Genomic DNA, 17,497 nt, shown 5'->3' on the forward strand with positions numbered 1-17,497 from the left:
AGCCAAAGGAATTTGTCCTTGGTGTGAGATTGGATACACAAAGAGACAGAACTACCGGTGTCTATAGTCAGGTTCCTGTTACAGATAAGTACATGTATGTACCAATTTTAGGTACACTAAAGTCCATTTTCAAAAACAGTGAGATTAGAGAGTGCTTCTTGCAAGAGAAACACAGTAAAACAGGGATATACAAAGACATTAATGATGGGTCATATTTCCAAAACCATCCTCTGTTCTCACAACACAGGTATGCTCTACAAATTTTGCTCTACTACGATGATTTTGAAACAGCTAACCCATTAGGTTCTAAAAAAGGTATCCACAAACTTGGATGTATTTATTTTACTTTAAAAAACCTCTCACCGAAATTGAACTCCATGCTAATGAATGTACATCTTGCAGCTCTTTTCTACACAGAGGATTTAAAGACATATGGTTTTGATGAAATACTAAAGCCTCTAATTGATGATTTGAAAATTTTAGAAACAAAAGGAATCCAGCTTCCGTTTATTGATGAACCATTGTTTGGCTCTGTAATTCAAGTCACAGGAGATAATCTTGCGTTAAATAGCTTGTTAGGTTTTGTTGAAAGTTTTAGTGCAACACACTGGTGTAGGTTCTGTCTAACAAATAAAGAAGAAATCCAGTCTGTATTTACTGAGAATAATCCTGGAATTGTTCTGCGTTCCAAAGAGCTTTATACTGAACATTGTAATACACTAAGTGAAGATCCTACTCTACCTTCCATTTATGGTGTTAAAAAATCTTGTGTGCTCAATTCATTACAGTATTTTCATAGTACTGACAATTATGCAGTTGATATAATGCATGATTTGTTAGAGGGTATCGTACAGTATGAGCTGAAGCTGTTTTTTCAGTACCTGATTAAAAATGGTTACACCTCTATGAACACACTGTTAGACAGGATACAGAGTTTTAATTATGGTTACTTAGAACGTAAAAACAAACCAAGTAGGTTAAAAATAGATGATAACAGCAAGCACTTGGGTTTAAATGCAATTCAGTCATTGTGCATTCTCCGCAATACTCCACTTATCTTTGGTGATATAGTTGAAAGGGACAATAATCACTGGAACTTGGTGCTTCTTTTGTTACAGATTGTTAATATAATCTTCTCCCCTATTCTGACTGATGGCATGGTATGTTACCTAAAACATTTGATCTCTGACCACCATAACATGTTCAAAACCTTGTTCCCTGATAAAAAAATGATTCCCAAACACCACCTAATGATCCACTATCCAAGATGCATTAAAAAAATTGGCCCTCTTATCCATGTGTGGTGTATGCGATTTGAAGCAAAACACAATTTTTTTAAAAAGTCTGTAAAAAATTTCAAAAATCTTACAAAATCTCTGGTAAAGCAACACCAGCGTCAACTGGCTTTTTACTATGAAAATTATTATTTTAAGAGATTTGAGTTTGGTCCTTTAAAAATAAAAACAATTGATAGCTTGAAAGGTGGGGAATTACTGTGTCAGACATTACATTTAGACACATGTTCAGATATTTCAACTACATGTTGGGTCAGAAATTATGGTACTGAGTATCAGATTGATCTATTTATATGCACTGGAACATCCCATGACCTACCTGTGTTCAAGAAAATATGCAATATCATAATACATGAACAGCGTGCTTTCATAATAGGTTGTACTGTTGAGACACTGTACTTTGATGAACATTTTCATGCATATTGCATAGAGGAGAAAAATAATGAAAATTCTCTTATTTGCATTGACCAACTCACCTATTTTAAACCCTTTGACAAGCAATATTCTAATGACAGTGAAAGAGCATACATTGTTCCCTATTGTCACATGTTTTAAAGTGTTTTTAAGTGTTAATTTGTGGTGCATGTTTTAAATAAATGAGTTTCAAGGAAACATGATGTCATTATTTTTAGCAAACCTTATTTTCCAAGGATTTTTTTTTGTAATTCAAAAGAGCTAATTTTACACCTTACAGTGTTAAAATGACTGTAACACTTGTGTAGTTAACCCACAATCCTGAAAGAGAGTTAATGTCTAACACCACATAAAAGTGTTGAGATAAAATTACACTGGTTAGTGTTAAGAAGTGTTAAATTTTAACTCCGAAAAGAGTCAATAATTACACTAAATTAGTGTTAAGGTACTAACTCTCCAAAAAGTGTTAAATTAACTCTTTGTGGTGTGGACCCATATAGACACTTCAAAAGTGTTGAAATCAAATCTGAGAGTGTTAATTTGAGTATGCTGATTTTGCTGTGTACAGCAGCACATCTGATTGGTTAGAAGTCATGATCAATCAATCAGCAGACACACTGTGTCACAGACGGGGTGAGACAGAGCTGCACCAGTGAGCAGAGAGGAGCTGTGTAGAAGTTAAGACAGCTGATATCACCAAAGTTTCAATGAACATCACAGTTTTATGATCTGTTTCTATGGTGATAGCAGAGTTACATCAGTGAAAAAAGTTATGGTCTGGATTTCACTCAAGGTGATGTGACGACTTTTAAATCAGTTGCTCTTCACAGAGATGAGCTGCACACAGCAGCATCTGTCCTCTGTTCACTGCAACACTGCATGGAGATTTCTGGTATTATAACTTATACAAAAGTAACAGTGACAGTAAAACTATGATGCTCACATGTGGTCCGCGGATCACATGCATGCCGAACCGTAGAGGGCGATCCGTACGGTACACGGATCAACTGCGATCTGTTGCTTATCAGCGCTTAGCTAAAGGGCACATCTGGGCAAGTCAAAGGGGCAAAGGGGCAGGTGCTCCAGCACCCTTCGCCCCCCTGAACGCGCCAGTGTAGCAGAACAGTAGAACAGTCAGGATCGTCACGTGGTGCTGTCCATGGTGCTGATCCTGCGCTCGGAACAAAGACAGTGTCTCTGTCTCCCCCGCACTGTGTGAAGATCTGACATTTTTTTTCCTAAACGTCTTCCTCATTATTGATTAGCAGCAAAACAATAAGGCTCCATCAAACACACTGACTCTCTGTGTCTCTTGTTCTGTCCCTCACTCCCCCCTCATGTCCGCACAGTGGATTTTAACAGGACATTAGCCCACAGGTGGAGGACTATACTTGGGGATTTGGCTGAACTGTGTAGGAATAAGAACGGATTCCACAGTTTCAGGGTGTAACCCTTTCTTGTCCTGCGTGGCTGCACACGTCTTCAGCGGCATGTGTGTGTTGGAGAGGGAGGGAGACTGATCTCTGCAGCTTGGTCAGCCTGTCCTTCTTCAACATGTACATTAAGAAGTGACCTTTTCAGAAAAAACACACTCGCAAGCAAGGCTTTGAGAAACATGAGTTGCTTATATGACACACAGGATAAAACCGAGGAAAATCATCTGACAGCGTCTTCTCTCTGTAAATAACAACAATAAAAGTTTAAAAGTCCTCAGCAGCAGCCATGTGAGGCTGTGATGTATTGTTGACCTCAACACAGGAAATACATTTGTAGGGTGATCCTTTATTTTTAACAAAAAATAACAAATTTCTTTTTGTAACAAGTGAAAGTTTTTTTTTCTAATGAAACCAACTGTGATTTGTCTTTGGCCCAGCAATTTAAAATTAATTGGCAGTAAGCGTTCTCTGAAATCAATCAAAAATAATCACAGGAAGGACTTCCGGCCGCGTGCGTAATGGCGGCAGGTTGAAAGTGGCGTCCGCTGAGCCCTCAGTTTTAGATAACGATGTGATGCTAAAGGCACGAATTTAAAGATGAAAAAAGTGAGACACATCCAGAGGGGAATGAATCTCCGATCTGGATCGGAAACGAAGAGGTTTGACCGCAACAAACGACAGAAACACAGTAAGATGGTCAAACAGCCGACAGACGCCTCTCCAAAAATGCCAGAAGACATAGAGATGAAACAGTTGATGATTGAATTGACACTTTATCACAACAGAGACCAAAGACTTCCGATCTGAATTTAAAACATAGAGATATGAAGAAAATCATAGAACAGATGACTGAGCTACGGCAAAAGCTGGAGGAAACGGAGACCAGAGTGGAGGAAATACACGAGTCAGATATCTGTCAACATCACGCAAAAGATGAATGAAATGGGAGCCAGATGGACCTGGAGAGTATAAGTCCAGACAAAACAATATACGCATCTTCAACATCCCAGAAAAAAAGTGAAGGTAATGATGTGACGGGTTTCCTGAGAAAACTCTTTCATGAGGCGCTGGGACTATCTGGAGATTTGAGTATTATTAGAGCCCACCGCATCTATAAGGAGAGCACAGACCACTCCAGACCTGCTGTCGCTGCCTTTATGAATTATGACACCAAGAAAAAAGTTTTACAGGCAGCGTGGACAAGGAAAGAGGTCCTGTTTAACAGAAAGAGACTAGATTTCGACCACGATTTCACAAACAGATGAGAATCCTGTACAGACCGATAACAGACCAACAACAAAGAAAACATCAGATCGTACATCATTGCTTCAGCAAAACTTAAGGTGTTTAATAAGGACGGGTCAGCGACGATCTACGGAAGCCCAGAGAGCGCATCCAGATTCCTAGAAGGAAGGACAGTGACAAGTGTAAGACACAAGACCACCGGGATGGCTCGGCTCGGCCCGCAGGACTTATGGACACTAATGACCGGTCTACAGGTTGGACAGTCTGATCCAGTGACGTGAGTGACATTTTCTTTGAAATGGCATCATCTTAAAGCTCCTTCAAATTACTAGGTCGATAAATATGAGAAGTGTAAAGACACTGTACTCCTCTCGGTCTCTTTCTCCCCTGTTCCCATCTCTCTCCCTCTGCAGTGTGTGTGTGTGTGTGTGTGTGTGGGTGGTTAGGAGTAATTGTTTGACGTGACTGAATGTGATGTTTAGACCAGATCCGGGTAAAGGGATGATGAAAGGGTATATGGTGTGAAGGTTTTAAGGGTAGGGTGAGGAGGTGTGGGGGCCTGTGAGATTCACATACCTTCTTACGTGTAGAGAGGGTGTGAGAGAAGGAAAAGAAAGTAAGAATTGATGAACTTAAAATCCCCTGATGTCCCTTAGTTTGTAGATTTGGCATTCTTATTTCTATATACTTTCTTTTAATTCGATTCCTGATCTTTTGTGGCTGTTCCAATTTTATGTGAGCATGTAAGGCTGTCTATTTGTAAGTCCCAAGAATAAATGGGTGGATATGAACAGGCAAAAGTAAAGTGAATGAGATTAATTGAACACTGTAAAAGAAGTTTTGCTCATTAACACTAAGCCCCACATATGAATTTGGGAAATGTTAGAAATGTGTATGTTCACATGATATGGGTATAACGAATTTAGAAGACTTTCTGGTTTTTGGAATATGATGAAGGGGTATTTTAGAAGAAGTAAAATGGGCGGGCATCAAAAAGTATGGAGACAGGGAAAACTAGAAAGGTATGTCAACATATGATTAAATACTAGTATGTATCTCTAGAGCTAGTTCTTTCTTTCTCCCTTTTTTTTTTCTTCTTCTTCTTCTTCTTCTTGTTTTATTATTATATACATTATATATATATATATATATATATATATATATATATATATATATATATATATATATATTTAGACTTTACCAGTAGCAGTTCCTACTATATCGTTTAAAAGGTGGAATGGATTACTAAGTAATTTTATATGGAACAATAAAAAGAAAAGAATAAAATTCAATAAATTAACTAAAGCAAAAGAATGTGGTGGTTTAGCCGTTCCTAATCTCCAGAGTTATTTTAATGCAACACAAATAAATACAGTTTTAAGATGGTCAAATGACCGAGTTGAAGCAAAGTGGATACAGATCGAGGAAGAGTCCTTACCAATATCTATAACATCATTGCCATATATAGACAAAAAGGATTATTCACAAATCAAAGGACTGAATAGATGGGTCAATAACACACTAAAAAGTTGAATAAATATATGTAAAACTTACAAAATAAATGATGACTTAATAGTTTTCCGAGAGATGACATGGGACCCCCAGTTCAAGCCAAACAAAACAGATAATATTTTGAAAGTATGGGCAACAAGAGGTTTAAAAATATATTCACAAATGCTGTCGAATAATACTGTAAGCTCATTTCAGTCATTGGTTTCGAAATACAATCTGGCACAAAGTAACTTTTATAAATATTTGCAAATAAGGACAATCCTTTCAAAAATTTTCAAAAATCAAACCTCTGAAGAAATGCACCCATTAATCACCTTCCTGTGCAAAAGTCACAATAAGGAAATAAAAAACCTCCTGTCAAAAATATACAAATTCCTGGAGAACAATATGGACGCTGAAACTAGCACCCAGCAAAAATGGACGTCTGAACTAGGACAGCAAGTTAATAAAGAAGAGTGGAAGCAAATTTGCAGAGAAATTCACAAAACAACAAACTCTAAATATTGAAAAGAATTTGCATGGAAAGTATATTCAAGATTTTTTACTACACCTGAGGTCCATTCAAAAATTGAAGCATCAGTGACACCTAATTGCTGGAGAAAATGTGGGGAGACTGAGGCAAACCATGCACACATCTTCTTTTTCTGTCTTGTACTAAAATCATTTTGGCATTCAGTTATGACAGCTATTACGAGCATGTTTTAAATAAAAAAAGCAATTAATCCCACGCATATTATTCTAGGAAAATCTCCACCAGAGCTGTTGGAGGAAAGAGACCAATACATTTATAGAATGAGGACGGCAGCTATGAAACAAATTATTATTCAAATTATATCAGTATATCATGTAACTGCACATAATACAGTTAGCTATATAAATGCTATGAGTCTTGGAAGTCATGCTAGTGCCTGGTCACTAGAGGTTACATGTTAGTCAGGCAGGCAAATGTTTGTGGCTCATGTTGGAGGTTTTGATTTTGAAAAAGTGATTTAAAAATATTCAATCCTAAACTCTTCTGAGGCCTGTTGTTCCAGTTGCTATTGTCAGTCACTTTTCAGGGAGGGTTTTAACTTTAAACTGATTTAGTGAGTGATGGTCTACAGGGTAGTGATGGGAATTCCGGCTCTTTTTAGCGAGCTGGTTCTTTTGGCTCGGCTCCCTAAAAAGAGCCGGCTCTTTCGGCTCCCAAGTGGTTCCTCAGATTTTTTGTTGCTCAAATTAATTTATTACCCAAAATAATGTAAAATTAATTACTAATGTAAAAAACATACATTATATCGAATGTTTATTATTTATATGGCTTTATTTATACACTCAATATACTTAACATGGAGGAGAGTACTACAATATTAAGCAGAGTGCTTAATTTTGACAACAAACACCACATATATTAATTACAAATTTTCTGTGTAATTGTAATATTTAACACTGGATATATTAGTCTTCTGTTGTGCAATGAAGTTTTAATCTGTCAACAAGCAGTTATTTTGTCTGATAATAATAAAGATTATATATATGACTTATATATGACTTGGTTTTACAAGGCAGATAAAAGAACAGATGTTACATGTATCAGAAGGAGGATCTCTTCTATTTTAACCTCAATCAGTGATCAAGAACGCACTTTATTTCTTCAGCTATGATCGTGGTCTGAAGACTACAGGTAACCTACAGGTGGTCTCTTCTTCTGTTCTCTCTTGACTCTGTTGAAAACTGTCCAACTTGACTGTAGATTTTCGTCTCCACTTCCTGCTGCGGCCGTCTGATCTCGTCTACTTTCCAGGCGAGGCGCAGTTCATCTCAAACGAGTGTATTTTCTCACCTTTCAAGCGTGTTGTCTCTGTCTGTAGCGCATGTTCTCTCTTGTCTCCCTCCCACTTGCTTATGTGCTCACTGTGTTGTGTGTCTATAACCCCTCCCCTCCCCCTTATACTCAGTGTGGACACACACACACACGCCACCAATCATGTGCGACTTTAACAGAAAAAAAGAGGAGAAAAAAACAAATCGGCTCCCAATCAAGAGCCGGCTCCCGTCATTCACTTCAAAGAGCCGGCTCTAAGATCCGGATCGTTCGCGACCGACACATCACTAAAATACAAGTGAGAGAATATATCTTTGAATGGAAAATCCTACTGTGAGATGTTGCCTCGAATGCATCAGTACAGATGCTGCAATGTTTTACAGGTATGTGGGTTCAGTGAACCAGGAAGACCTGTGTTTTATGGTTTTGATAATGAGGGCGCAGCACTTCAATAAATGATATCACATGTACAATACATAATGTGAAGCTCACACAAAACACAACAGAAAGACTTTATGATCCTTATCACCTTCCTGTTTTCTGAGTTGTGGTCTGTTAGCATGAGCTGGTATATTCAGACTATGGAAAAGAAAAAAAGAAGAAGAAAAGAACATCTACTTTCTTCTCATCTTAATTTAGATACTGAAGTGGTGCAATGGTGTATGCAAATAAGAAAGTAAGGGTGTTAGTTTCTCTCCCAAACTATGCTTGAACCAGAATGACCCTCCAGTAAAACAAATGCAAAAAGTCAGCCACACTTAACTTAAAGAAGTTTCTTCTGCTGCTCAGTTCTCAGTTCTCTTAAAAAACAGTTTCAGTTCTTCAGTTTCAGGTCAGAAATTTACACAGACTTTTGGACACTGCTGTATATTTATATGTGCATTTAAGTGATGCGGTACATGTGTTTGTGTACATATGTGTTGAATGATTTTTTTTAGAAGTGATACTGAAGTTCAGAATATGACTTGGTTTCCTGTAAGTACATATATCAATTCCTGTTAAGAGCCGTCATGTGTGAAGGTGCCACCAAGGGTTAGTAACACCCTCTGTTTACTGCAGCTCAGGACAATAATAGATCATTTCAGAGACACACACACCAGACTCTGATAGCCTCAGGCAACTCAGGACCAAACTGAACCGTCAATACAGCTGAACAGCATGGATCAATTTGATATCTATGTTAATGTAGACAGACCATCACATAATCGTGGCAAGAGGAACCATTTGGAAAATCTTTATGCAAATGAAAATGAAGACATGATCCAAGAGCCAAAGAGAATTGGACCTGCACTCTTTGAAATGCAAACAGGTACTCGTCTACACACACTGTAATATGGTTTTGACTGCAGGTTCATGCAAATATGTGAACATTCCTTACACACAAGCACAAGATTATACTGCATGTTCTAAAACAAGGCTAATATCAGGAGCAGCAATGTGGAGGGTCAAAGAGCAAAAGAGTGAAGGGGAAGACTCATGTTGACGCGGCATATTACAGTCAATTACGCCTGTCAAACCTGTCACGATTACAAACCACCACGAAGAAAAACATATACTCACTGCAGAGCATAAACAGAATAAAATGAAACTATAAATCCTCTGGTCAAATTGAACGCTGGATGTGAGAATGTTACAGAGTTTTTAATCTAGTTTCATTATTAGTTGCTTACTGAAATAGTCAAGACTTAGTCCAAAGAACTCAACTTTAATTTTAATAATTATTTTAGTCAGTGCTTTAGTCATAGTTTTAGCCAACATTTCAATCAATCTTATAGTTACAATTTTCCAGGGGTGGAAGTAATTAATTACAAATACTCACATTACTGTAATTAAGTAGTTTTTTGGGGTACTTGTACTTTTATGAGTAGATTTTCAAGTCTGTACTTTTACTTGTACTTTAGTATTCATTATGCCATGTAATCTACTTAGTTACTTTTAAAATCATAGTTGAGTACTGAGTATAATTTGAATTCATATCCAGACCTTTTATCTGCATTTTAGTAGCCAATAAAGTGATTTGGTAGCGAAAAAGCCAATGAAAACCACGACATATGGACAAAAAACAAAACAAAACAAAAAAAGTATATTTAATGACTGATCTTTAATTAATTTTTTATTAAGAATTTAACCAGTTAAAAACGTATTCATGGATATTTAATCAATAGTCGTGGCAGTAACTGCACCTCATCCAGCTTTGTTTTGTCTGCTGGAGACATTTGCTGAATACGGAAATAAAAACTTAAAATGAGAGAAAACATGACAAAAAACCCCCCCCAAAAAACAGCTAATCAAAACAAGGAAAAAAACACTCGTTTTGTATAAAATCACTTATTAATGATTAATTGATTGTTAGTGTTTTAACTATTGGTAAAGAAAAACTCTAAAAATTTAGAGCCCTAGTCTGAAGAGGTGATGGTGACATCATCGGTTGAAAGTAACTAATACTCTGAGTAGTTTTTTTGACAATACTTTGTACTTTTACTTAAGTATTTTTCTAACACTAGTACTTTTACATGCAATTGAGTAATATTTTAGCAATGTAATAGTACTTGTACTTGAGTACAGATTTTCAGTACTCTATCCACCACTGCAATTTTCATCATAATTTGTTTGGTCACTTCAAATTGTTCACTTTGTTCAAAACTGTTTCTTCTTTACTCTTAAATAAAGTGCTTTAATAAACTGCATAATGTGGAAAATCAGTAAATTACCTATCTTCCCTCTCTCACTAGCCCTTTTCACACTTTGTCACTTTCAGTACATATCCTTCTCTAAACAGAACTTAGCCATCATTCATATTAATAAATACACCTGTGCTATCCTGCTAATTAACTCTTCTGTTATTTAACATGTCAAAATGTTGTGGAAAAGGTCTGTAACAGTCTTATGTGCTGAATGCCACAGCCAGAGTGCAAAAATGCTCAAAATGTCATGCTACCACTTACTGAGGTATCTCGTTTAATATGTTCACTGTCTTAGTTCAATGTGTTAGCATGCTAGTATTTACTAAAGAGCATTAAACAGTTGAAAATTTCGGTGGCCGACAAGTGCAAACGCGCTGCATATACAGACAGGCGCTGCAAATACAGAAACGCGCTGCATATAAGAAAACAGATGCAAAAGGAAAACGCTGCAAATACAGAAACGCGCTGCATAAACAGAAACGTGCTGCAAATACAGAAATGCGCTGCATAAACAGAAACGTGCTGCAAATACAGAAATGCGCTGCATAAACAGAAACGTGCTGCAAATACAGAAATGCGCTGCATAAACAGAAACGCGCTGCAAATGAGAAAACAAATGCAAAACGAAAACGCTGCATATACAGTCACACAACGGAAGTGCTCCAGGCCTCTAGGGGCCCGAGAGACAGACAACGGACGAATCAACCTGCGGAGGAGAGGAATAGGCCTACGTGAGAAGTAGAAAGTTATTGGTGAGAGGAAAATTGGAGGTGGGAGAGGCTACATGAAAAAGTACGTATTCTTTTTTCTTTTTCTTTCCTTCTTCCTTTTTTCCACATGTGGCCCTCATCTTTTACTGTATTATGAAAGTGCAGCTGATTTACATTTTACATTTTTGTTTGTTTGTCTGATTTACATTTTCTGATTTTTTGCCTCTCCCGCCTCCAATTTTCCTCTCACCAATAACTTTCTACTTCTCACGTAGGCCTATTCCTCTCTTCCGCAGGTTGATTCGTCCGTTGTCTGTCTCTCGGGGGAAAGCTCAGCACTGCCCCTAGAGGCCTGGAGCACTTCTGTTGTGTGACTGTATATGCAGCGGTTTCATTTTGCATCTGTTTTCTCATTTGCAGAGCGTTTCTGTATTTGCAGCGTTTTTGTTTTGCATCTGTTTTTCTATATGCAGCGCGTTTCTGTATTTGCAGCACGTTTCTGTTTATGCAGCGCGTTTCTGTATTTGCAGCGTTTTCCTTTTGCATCTGTTTTCTTATATGCAGCGCGTTTCTGTATTTGCAGCGCCTGTCTTTATATGCAGCGCGTTTGCACTTGTCGGCCACCGTAGAAAATGCGGCTGAGGCTGATGGGAATGCCATTAGTACTGCAGGTATTTGGTCTTAAACCAACTGAAATTGAAATTCTGACCAGATAGTACAGCTAGATGTAAAGCCTTGAATTCAAACAGTCATTGGGATTAATTCTCCAAGGATCATGACTGTCAAACTGTGCAAAATGTAAAATGAACAAAATTTCATGGCAATCTATCAAATAGCTGTTGAGCATTGGGACCAACTGGTGAAATGATTGATGATGACCAAACACCCGAAGAGCTGACTTGACCTCTGATCATTTGATTTAACTTTGAGGAACAAACACATGAACAACACTGACCTCTACCTGCAGGTGCTGAAACTGTAAAGAAGAGTTCCTGCAGAGCTGCAGCAGTGTGTCTGGGTCTGCTGTGTCTTCTCCTCCTCGCTGGACTCATAACTCTGGTTTGCCTCTGTGAGTACTTTGTTAGCATGCTGCTAAACCCCCGAGTGATGCTGCCTAACAGTGTTTGTTTGTTTGTTTGTTTATGTGCCAAACAGACACCAAAAGGAAAACAGAGATGATCCTGTTACACAACAGTTACAACAACCTGACGGAAGAAAGAGACCAGTTACAGACTGGTTACAACAACCTGGCTAAAGAAAGAGACCAGTTACAGACTAGTTACAACAACCTGACGGAAGAAAGAGACCAGTTACAGACTGGTTACAACAACCTGACGGAAGAAAGAGACCAGTTACAGACTAGTTACAACAACCTGGATAAAGAACGAGACCAGCTCCAAAAAAACTTGGACATGACCGAAGAGAGAAATAATCTTCAGAAAAAGTTTCCAGGTATTAAATCATTTATTAAATAAAAAACTAGGGTTGTTTCGATACCAGCCTCCATACTGCTGCCAGCTGTTGTCGGAGCCAAAATTCATCATCATCAAGAAGGAAACCCACAGGTGTGACAACTCTGGTAGGCTCAGACTCAGGTGCAGAGAAACACACAGGAGTCAGAGTGAGGTTCAAACAAAAAAATCGCTGTCTTTACTTGAGTCCATAAAGGCAAACAAAACAAACAAGGAATAGGCACAATCCTACAAATAGAACAATCCAGGGAGCCTAACACAGTGAAAGCTAGAAAGAAGGTCACTGAGAACAAAGACAATCTGGCAAAGATGTGGAGCTGGAGGGGGGTATATATACACAGGGATGGTAAGGAGGGTAATCAGGGGCAGGTGAGTAAGTGGCCTCAGGTGTGGTTGATGAGTGGTGGGAAAACACAGGAAACTGAAATGACACAAGAGATAGCGTTACAAAATAAAACAGGAAACAACATGACAAAATCCAGAATGTTACAACTGGAGCCAAAATTTGTTGTCATCAAAAATGACACCCGGTGGGCTGTCGTCGTAGGCAAAAGACATGGTTATCAAACCTCGCCAAAAATGGCTCCAATCGGAGCCAAAATACATCCTCATCAAAAACGACATCAATCGGAGCCAAAATTCATCGTCATCAAAAATAACACTGCTAACTTTTTTAGAGGAAAAGTAGGAATTATTAATGTTACAACACCACTGATTGTTAAACATTAAAAAATAATGCTGATCATCTGATGGAATTATTACTTTGGTGCTTTTAATTTGAAAGACTGCGGACCCCAGACAGGCAAAACTGATGCTAGAGGGGTACCTACAGTGTTAAACTTTGAGGCGTGGGGCCACTGAACATGCTGTTGTATTTGACAAGCTGGTAGTCATCAAATGTGTCCATGTCCACGCCAGTTCAAGTGCATTCTGTCATTAAAGCAAAAGGGGGACCAAACAGGGGTGTAGTGGGGGTTTATTCATCTTTTTCCAGATCAGCTGAAAAAGGCAGGACAAAAGTACAGATAAATGAAAGACGCACTCTGACTTGCTTACAGCATTTAGTATGAGGGCCTTGTCACCAGTCCCCAGGATGCAGAAGGGACTGTCATATGGTAGTTGAAAAGGTCCACTGTAGACATCATGGTAGACTTTGACTGACCCATGGAAATCACACAGGAGTGTACAACATCCTCAAGCTGAAATCCCTTATCATGTGTGCATCAGAAACTTGATCAGCCACCATGTGTGTGTAGTCCCGTCTCAGATGAATGGCCCCGGCAATGACCCAGAAAAGACACATGCTGATGTCCGTAGTAAATAAATAAAGCAAGTGGCTTCAAGTGTCATGGACCCACTGCTCGTGAACCATGGTGACTGTATAGTCTGAGGTGTCTGTGCTGATGCAGAGGGTGATGGCGTTATTGTGTTAGACAGAGATGCTTTGGTGTCCATAAATGCCTTGTCCTTCTCCACAGTCCAGTCCACAGTGTGTCTGACAGTCTTTCAAGGTCTCTCATCAGCTGTGCAACCTGTGAGATAAAGTGTAAAGTAAAAGTGGTCTGAGTGGCTGAGAAAATCAGTTCAAACTTGTACTTCAAAGGTGGACCACATGCTCTGTCCTGCCATGAAGATGTTACCCGGGTAGATGAAAAGGAATGGCAGGTCTGTCACCACAGTGTCCATGAGGCGCTGAAAGGTCCGTGTCGGCATCCACGGGGATTCAAAAAGCACAAACAACAACAAGTGATTTCAATTTGCCTTGATTCACACCTCTGCCTGGCTTCTTCTCCATGGCAGTGGTGACTGTGGCTCATGGGTATTGTAGTAATTTACACATGCTTTTTCAGAAACAAAGTTGATGTAAAAGGAAGATGTGGTTGAAAAGCACTTCTGGAACCAGCAGCTCCAATATTGCAATTTTTATTGCAGTTGAGAGTAAATGTGCAGCCCTCCAGACAATGTTGAAAAAAAAAACTAATGTCAGTTGAGATTTTGATTTGTTTTGTTTCATATTTGCCCAATTAGGATGGGTGTATTTCAGAGGAAGTTTCTATTACATTTCTTCTTCGGAAAAGACCTGGCAAGAAGGCAGAAATGACTGTCGGGAAAAAGGTGCAGACCTGGTGATCATCAACAGCAGAGAGGAACAGGTATTTCATCACACTGCCTTACATGTATTTAACCAAAGCAACTTACAATAATAAATGCATTTATCCATGTGAATACAACCCAAGGTATGTGTCTGTCTGTGCATCTTTGTGAGACAAACAGTGAAAGAGTGAAAGAGGTAGAACATTATTAAACTGTTTGTATTGAAGTGCATGTTGATGACTGTTTCTCTCAACAAGGAATTCACAAGAGGTTTCAAGAGACGGGTGTGGATTGGACTGACAGACCGAGAGACAGAGGGGACGTGGAAATGGGTGGATGGGACTCCGCTGACCACAAGGTTCATGACTTCTCTTTTTTTGTTGCTATGGTGTACTGTGACCAGTCTCTTCTAGTCACTCACTCTATTCAGCTGCATTATGGGAGTATCGTGATGTAGCACTTTTAAAGCTTGTCCCACAGAGTCAGGATATCTCAGCCTCAGCTTCATCAGTTTTGACAGTTATATTTAACTGATATGTGGAGTCAGTTTCTCACAATCATATGTTCTTTTACAAAAAGATTCTTCACTTAGCTGATTCCACATGTTTCTATGTAGAAACTTCATTTGAACATTAAATATTCAGCTCAATCAGCTATTATTCAGATGTTTGATTATTTTCATACTTTCAGAAATACTCAGTGGTTTTGGTGAAAGAATTGGAGGAATTGTGGAAGAATTGCCACATTGTCACAGATTTTCAAGGTTTTCAACTCCTAACAACTCATTCATACTTTCAGCTAGAAATTAAATGCAGTCATTCAACTTCTTTCATACATTTTGGCCATCGTCCAACTTTCAAATCCTGTTAAAACTTGTCAGAACTTTCCTTTAGGCTTAGTCAAAGTGGAAGTCAGTCTGTAAACTGTTGTAAAATGACTGACAGACTGACTTTTCAGCCTCTTCCCACTCATTCATACATTCACAAACAAACTCCATTCAAACCTTAAAAGGTTCATGACATTTTGGACTTTCTCCCATTAATTCAACTTTTCATCTTTTTTTTTTTTTCTTTTTACACAATCAGCAATTCAAATTTCATGCAATTCTCAAACCATCTTTTGTATTTGATGTTTATATTAGTGTGTATTGGGCAGAATATTCTGGGGATAAATCAGAGAGCAGAGGGGGTAAAATCTTCTCTTAAATTTGCTCCCACAGTTTTCACTCCACATACATAATTTAAACATCAAACTGTAGGAAAATCTTCGCCAGAAAATGTAACAAAGCAGGCAATCAGACTTACACTTCTGGCTCCCTGAGCCTCCCATCAACAGGAGAGCCAACCATCTGCTGTATCGGTTGTCATTTTAAATCAGAGACTGAATTCAGGAGGGAAACTAACTTTTCATAACGGCTCCATTTCTCACATTTTAATACTGTACACAAAAATGTCATACAGTGTGCTCACTGTTTCAGTAGTGACAATGTTAGATCATTTTGAGCCCATCTCAAAGAGACTAGTCAGCTAGCCTCGCTCCGAACAGTTGTACACATATAAAAGTTTTCTGCAATCACACCCAAAAATTACACGAGTGCAGAACAAAATGCAAAATAAATGTATTTTTTATCTACACAGATCTTTTAAATACAGCAATGAAAAAAAACATCAAAATCTTTTTGATACCCGGTTCATAAGTTGAAATTTAGTTTAATTTAGTACCCTACAAATAATGATTTTATATGCATTAAGCTTACTGCTATATCAAATATTATTTTGGACGTCAGTTGATTATATCAGGATCTTACATCCAAGATTTGCACACACGAAGCAATATGCACCCATTTAGTAGAATGGACCGACTATGAGATACACTGAGCTGGACACAGTGAATATTTAGCTTCTGTCAATCAAAATACACATTTAAGTAGAACTTATACTTTCAATATAGAAACCAATCTATCACTCATAATAAAGTATTGTGTTGGCCGTGGGTTGAAATTTAAAGAACATTCTAAAGTAACAAAACCTCTGAATATTATATTCCATATTCTGCCAATAAATCCCTGTGAATCTCATACACTGGACCTTTCATTTACACATGACCTGAGTGTTATTGACAGTCAACTGTATCTTGTTGTTAATTTTGTGTTTTTTGGTTTCAGCTTCTGGGCCAATGCTGAGCCAAATGGTGTCCCAGACAGAGACGAAGACTGCGCAGAAATAAAGATCTATGATCAGCAAAACAGCTGGAATGATGAATTGTGTAACCTTCAAAGATCCTGGATCTGTGAACAGACATCACCTTCATAACTCAGCATCCAAACCCACAAAACAGTGACATAAAAGACAGGGAGATACTCCATGTTGCCAGTTTTAGCTAAATTTGTTAAGACAACACAAACATAATGCTAAGAAAACTAGTGTAGGGAAAGTGTCTCATTAACATACACAGACATACACACACTGTGTAAACTTCATGTATACAGGATATGAGATATTATATGTTGCAGTTGAAAATTGCTTTTCTTTTACAGCTGTTTGCAGAATGGTAACTGTTACTGTTTTAAATGCTTCCATATATCAGTTCATTTTAAAAAGCATTTAATAGCTACCTGTTATTCTGTTTCCCAAATTCATTTTACATTCATATATATTTTTGTGGTTCATTCATCAACTTCTTTGAGTAACTTTTCTTTGTATTATGTCAGTAGATGATCAATTTTGTTTTTTTCTGTGATGATTCTATCTTTTATTTTGTATTAAAAATATACACTGATCAGGAATAACATTATGACCACCTGCCTAATATTGTGTTGGTCCCCCTTTTGT

General features: G+C 38.1%; 1 protein-coding gene and 1 long non-coding RNA gene across 2 annotated transcripts; both read left to right on the top strand.

Moving 5' to 3' along the window:
• The first annotated feature begins 109 nt into the window (after positions 1-109).
• On the top strand, positions 110-1,907 carry LOC146330849 (uncharacterized). Its single transcript, XR_014768963.1, has 2 exons — positions 110-247; positions 544-1,907. It is a non-coding gene; the product is annotated as an uncharacterized LOC146330849 (long non-coding RNA).
• Positions 1,908-8,802: 6,895 nt separating this feature from the next.
• Positions 8,803-17,177, top strand: LOC146330850 (uncharacterized). Its single transcript, XM_084747765.1, has 6 exons — positions 8,803-9,015; positions 12,068-12,169; positions 12,256-12,552; positions 14,601-14,725; positions 14,924-15,024; positions 16,831-17,177. Exons 1-6 carry the CDS (start codon positions 8,865-8,867, stop codon positions 16,976-16,978), a joined length of 924 nt encoding a protein of 307 aa, XP_084603891.1. The 5' UTR covers positions 8,803-8,864; the 3' UTR covers positions 16,979-17,177.
• The last annotated feature ends 320 nt before the right edge of the window (positions 17,178-17,497 follow it).

The sequence above is a fragment of the Lutjanus erythropterus genome, chromosome 3 (assembly GCF_056507025.1).
Source record: "Lutjanus erythropterus isolate fLutEry1 chromosome 3, fLutEry1.hap2, whole genome shotgun sequence".
Classification (NCBI taxonomy): Eukaryota; Metazoa; Chordata; class Actinopteri; order Lutjaniformes; family Lutjanidae; genus Lutjanus; species Lutjanus erythropterus.

Bases quoted from the DNA above. Each gene is read 5' to 3' on its own strand.
- LOC146330850 (XM_084747765.1), top strand. From the start codon at position 8,865: ATGGATCAATTTGATATCTATGTTAATGTAGACAGACCATCACATAAT. The intron at 9,016-12,067 runs GTACTCGTCTAC...CTCTACCTGCAG, and splicing joins ACTCTTTGAAATGCAAACAG to GTGCTGAAACTGTAAAGAAG. The intron at 15,025-16,830 runs GTTCATGACTTC...TTTTGGTTTCAG, and splicing joins GGGACTCCGCTGACCACAAG to CTTCTGGGCCAATGCTGAGC.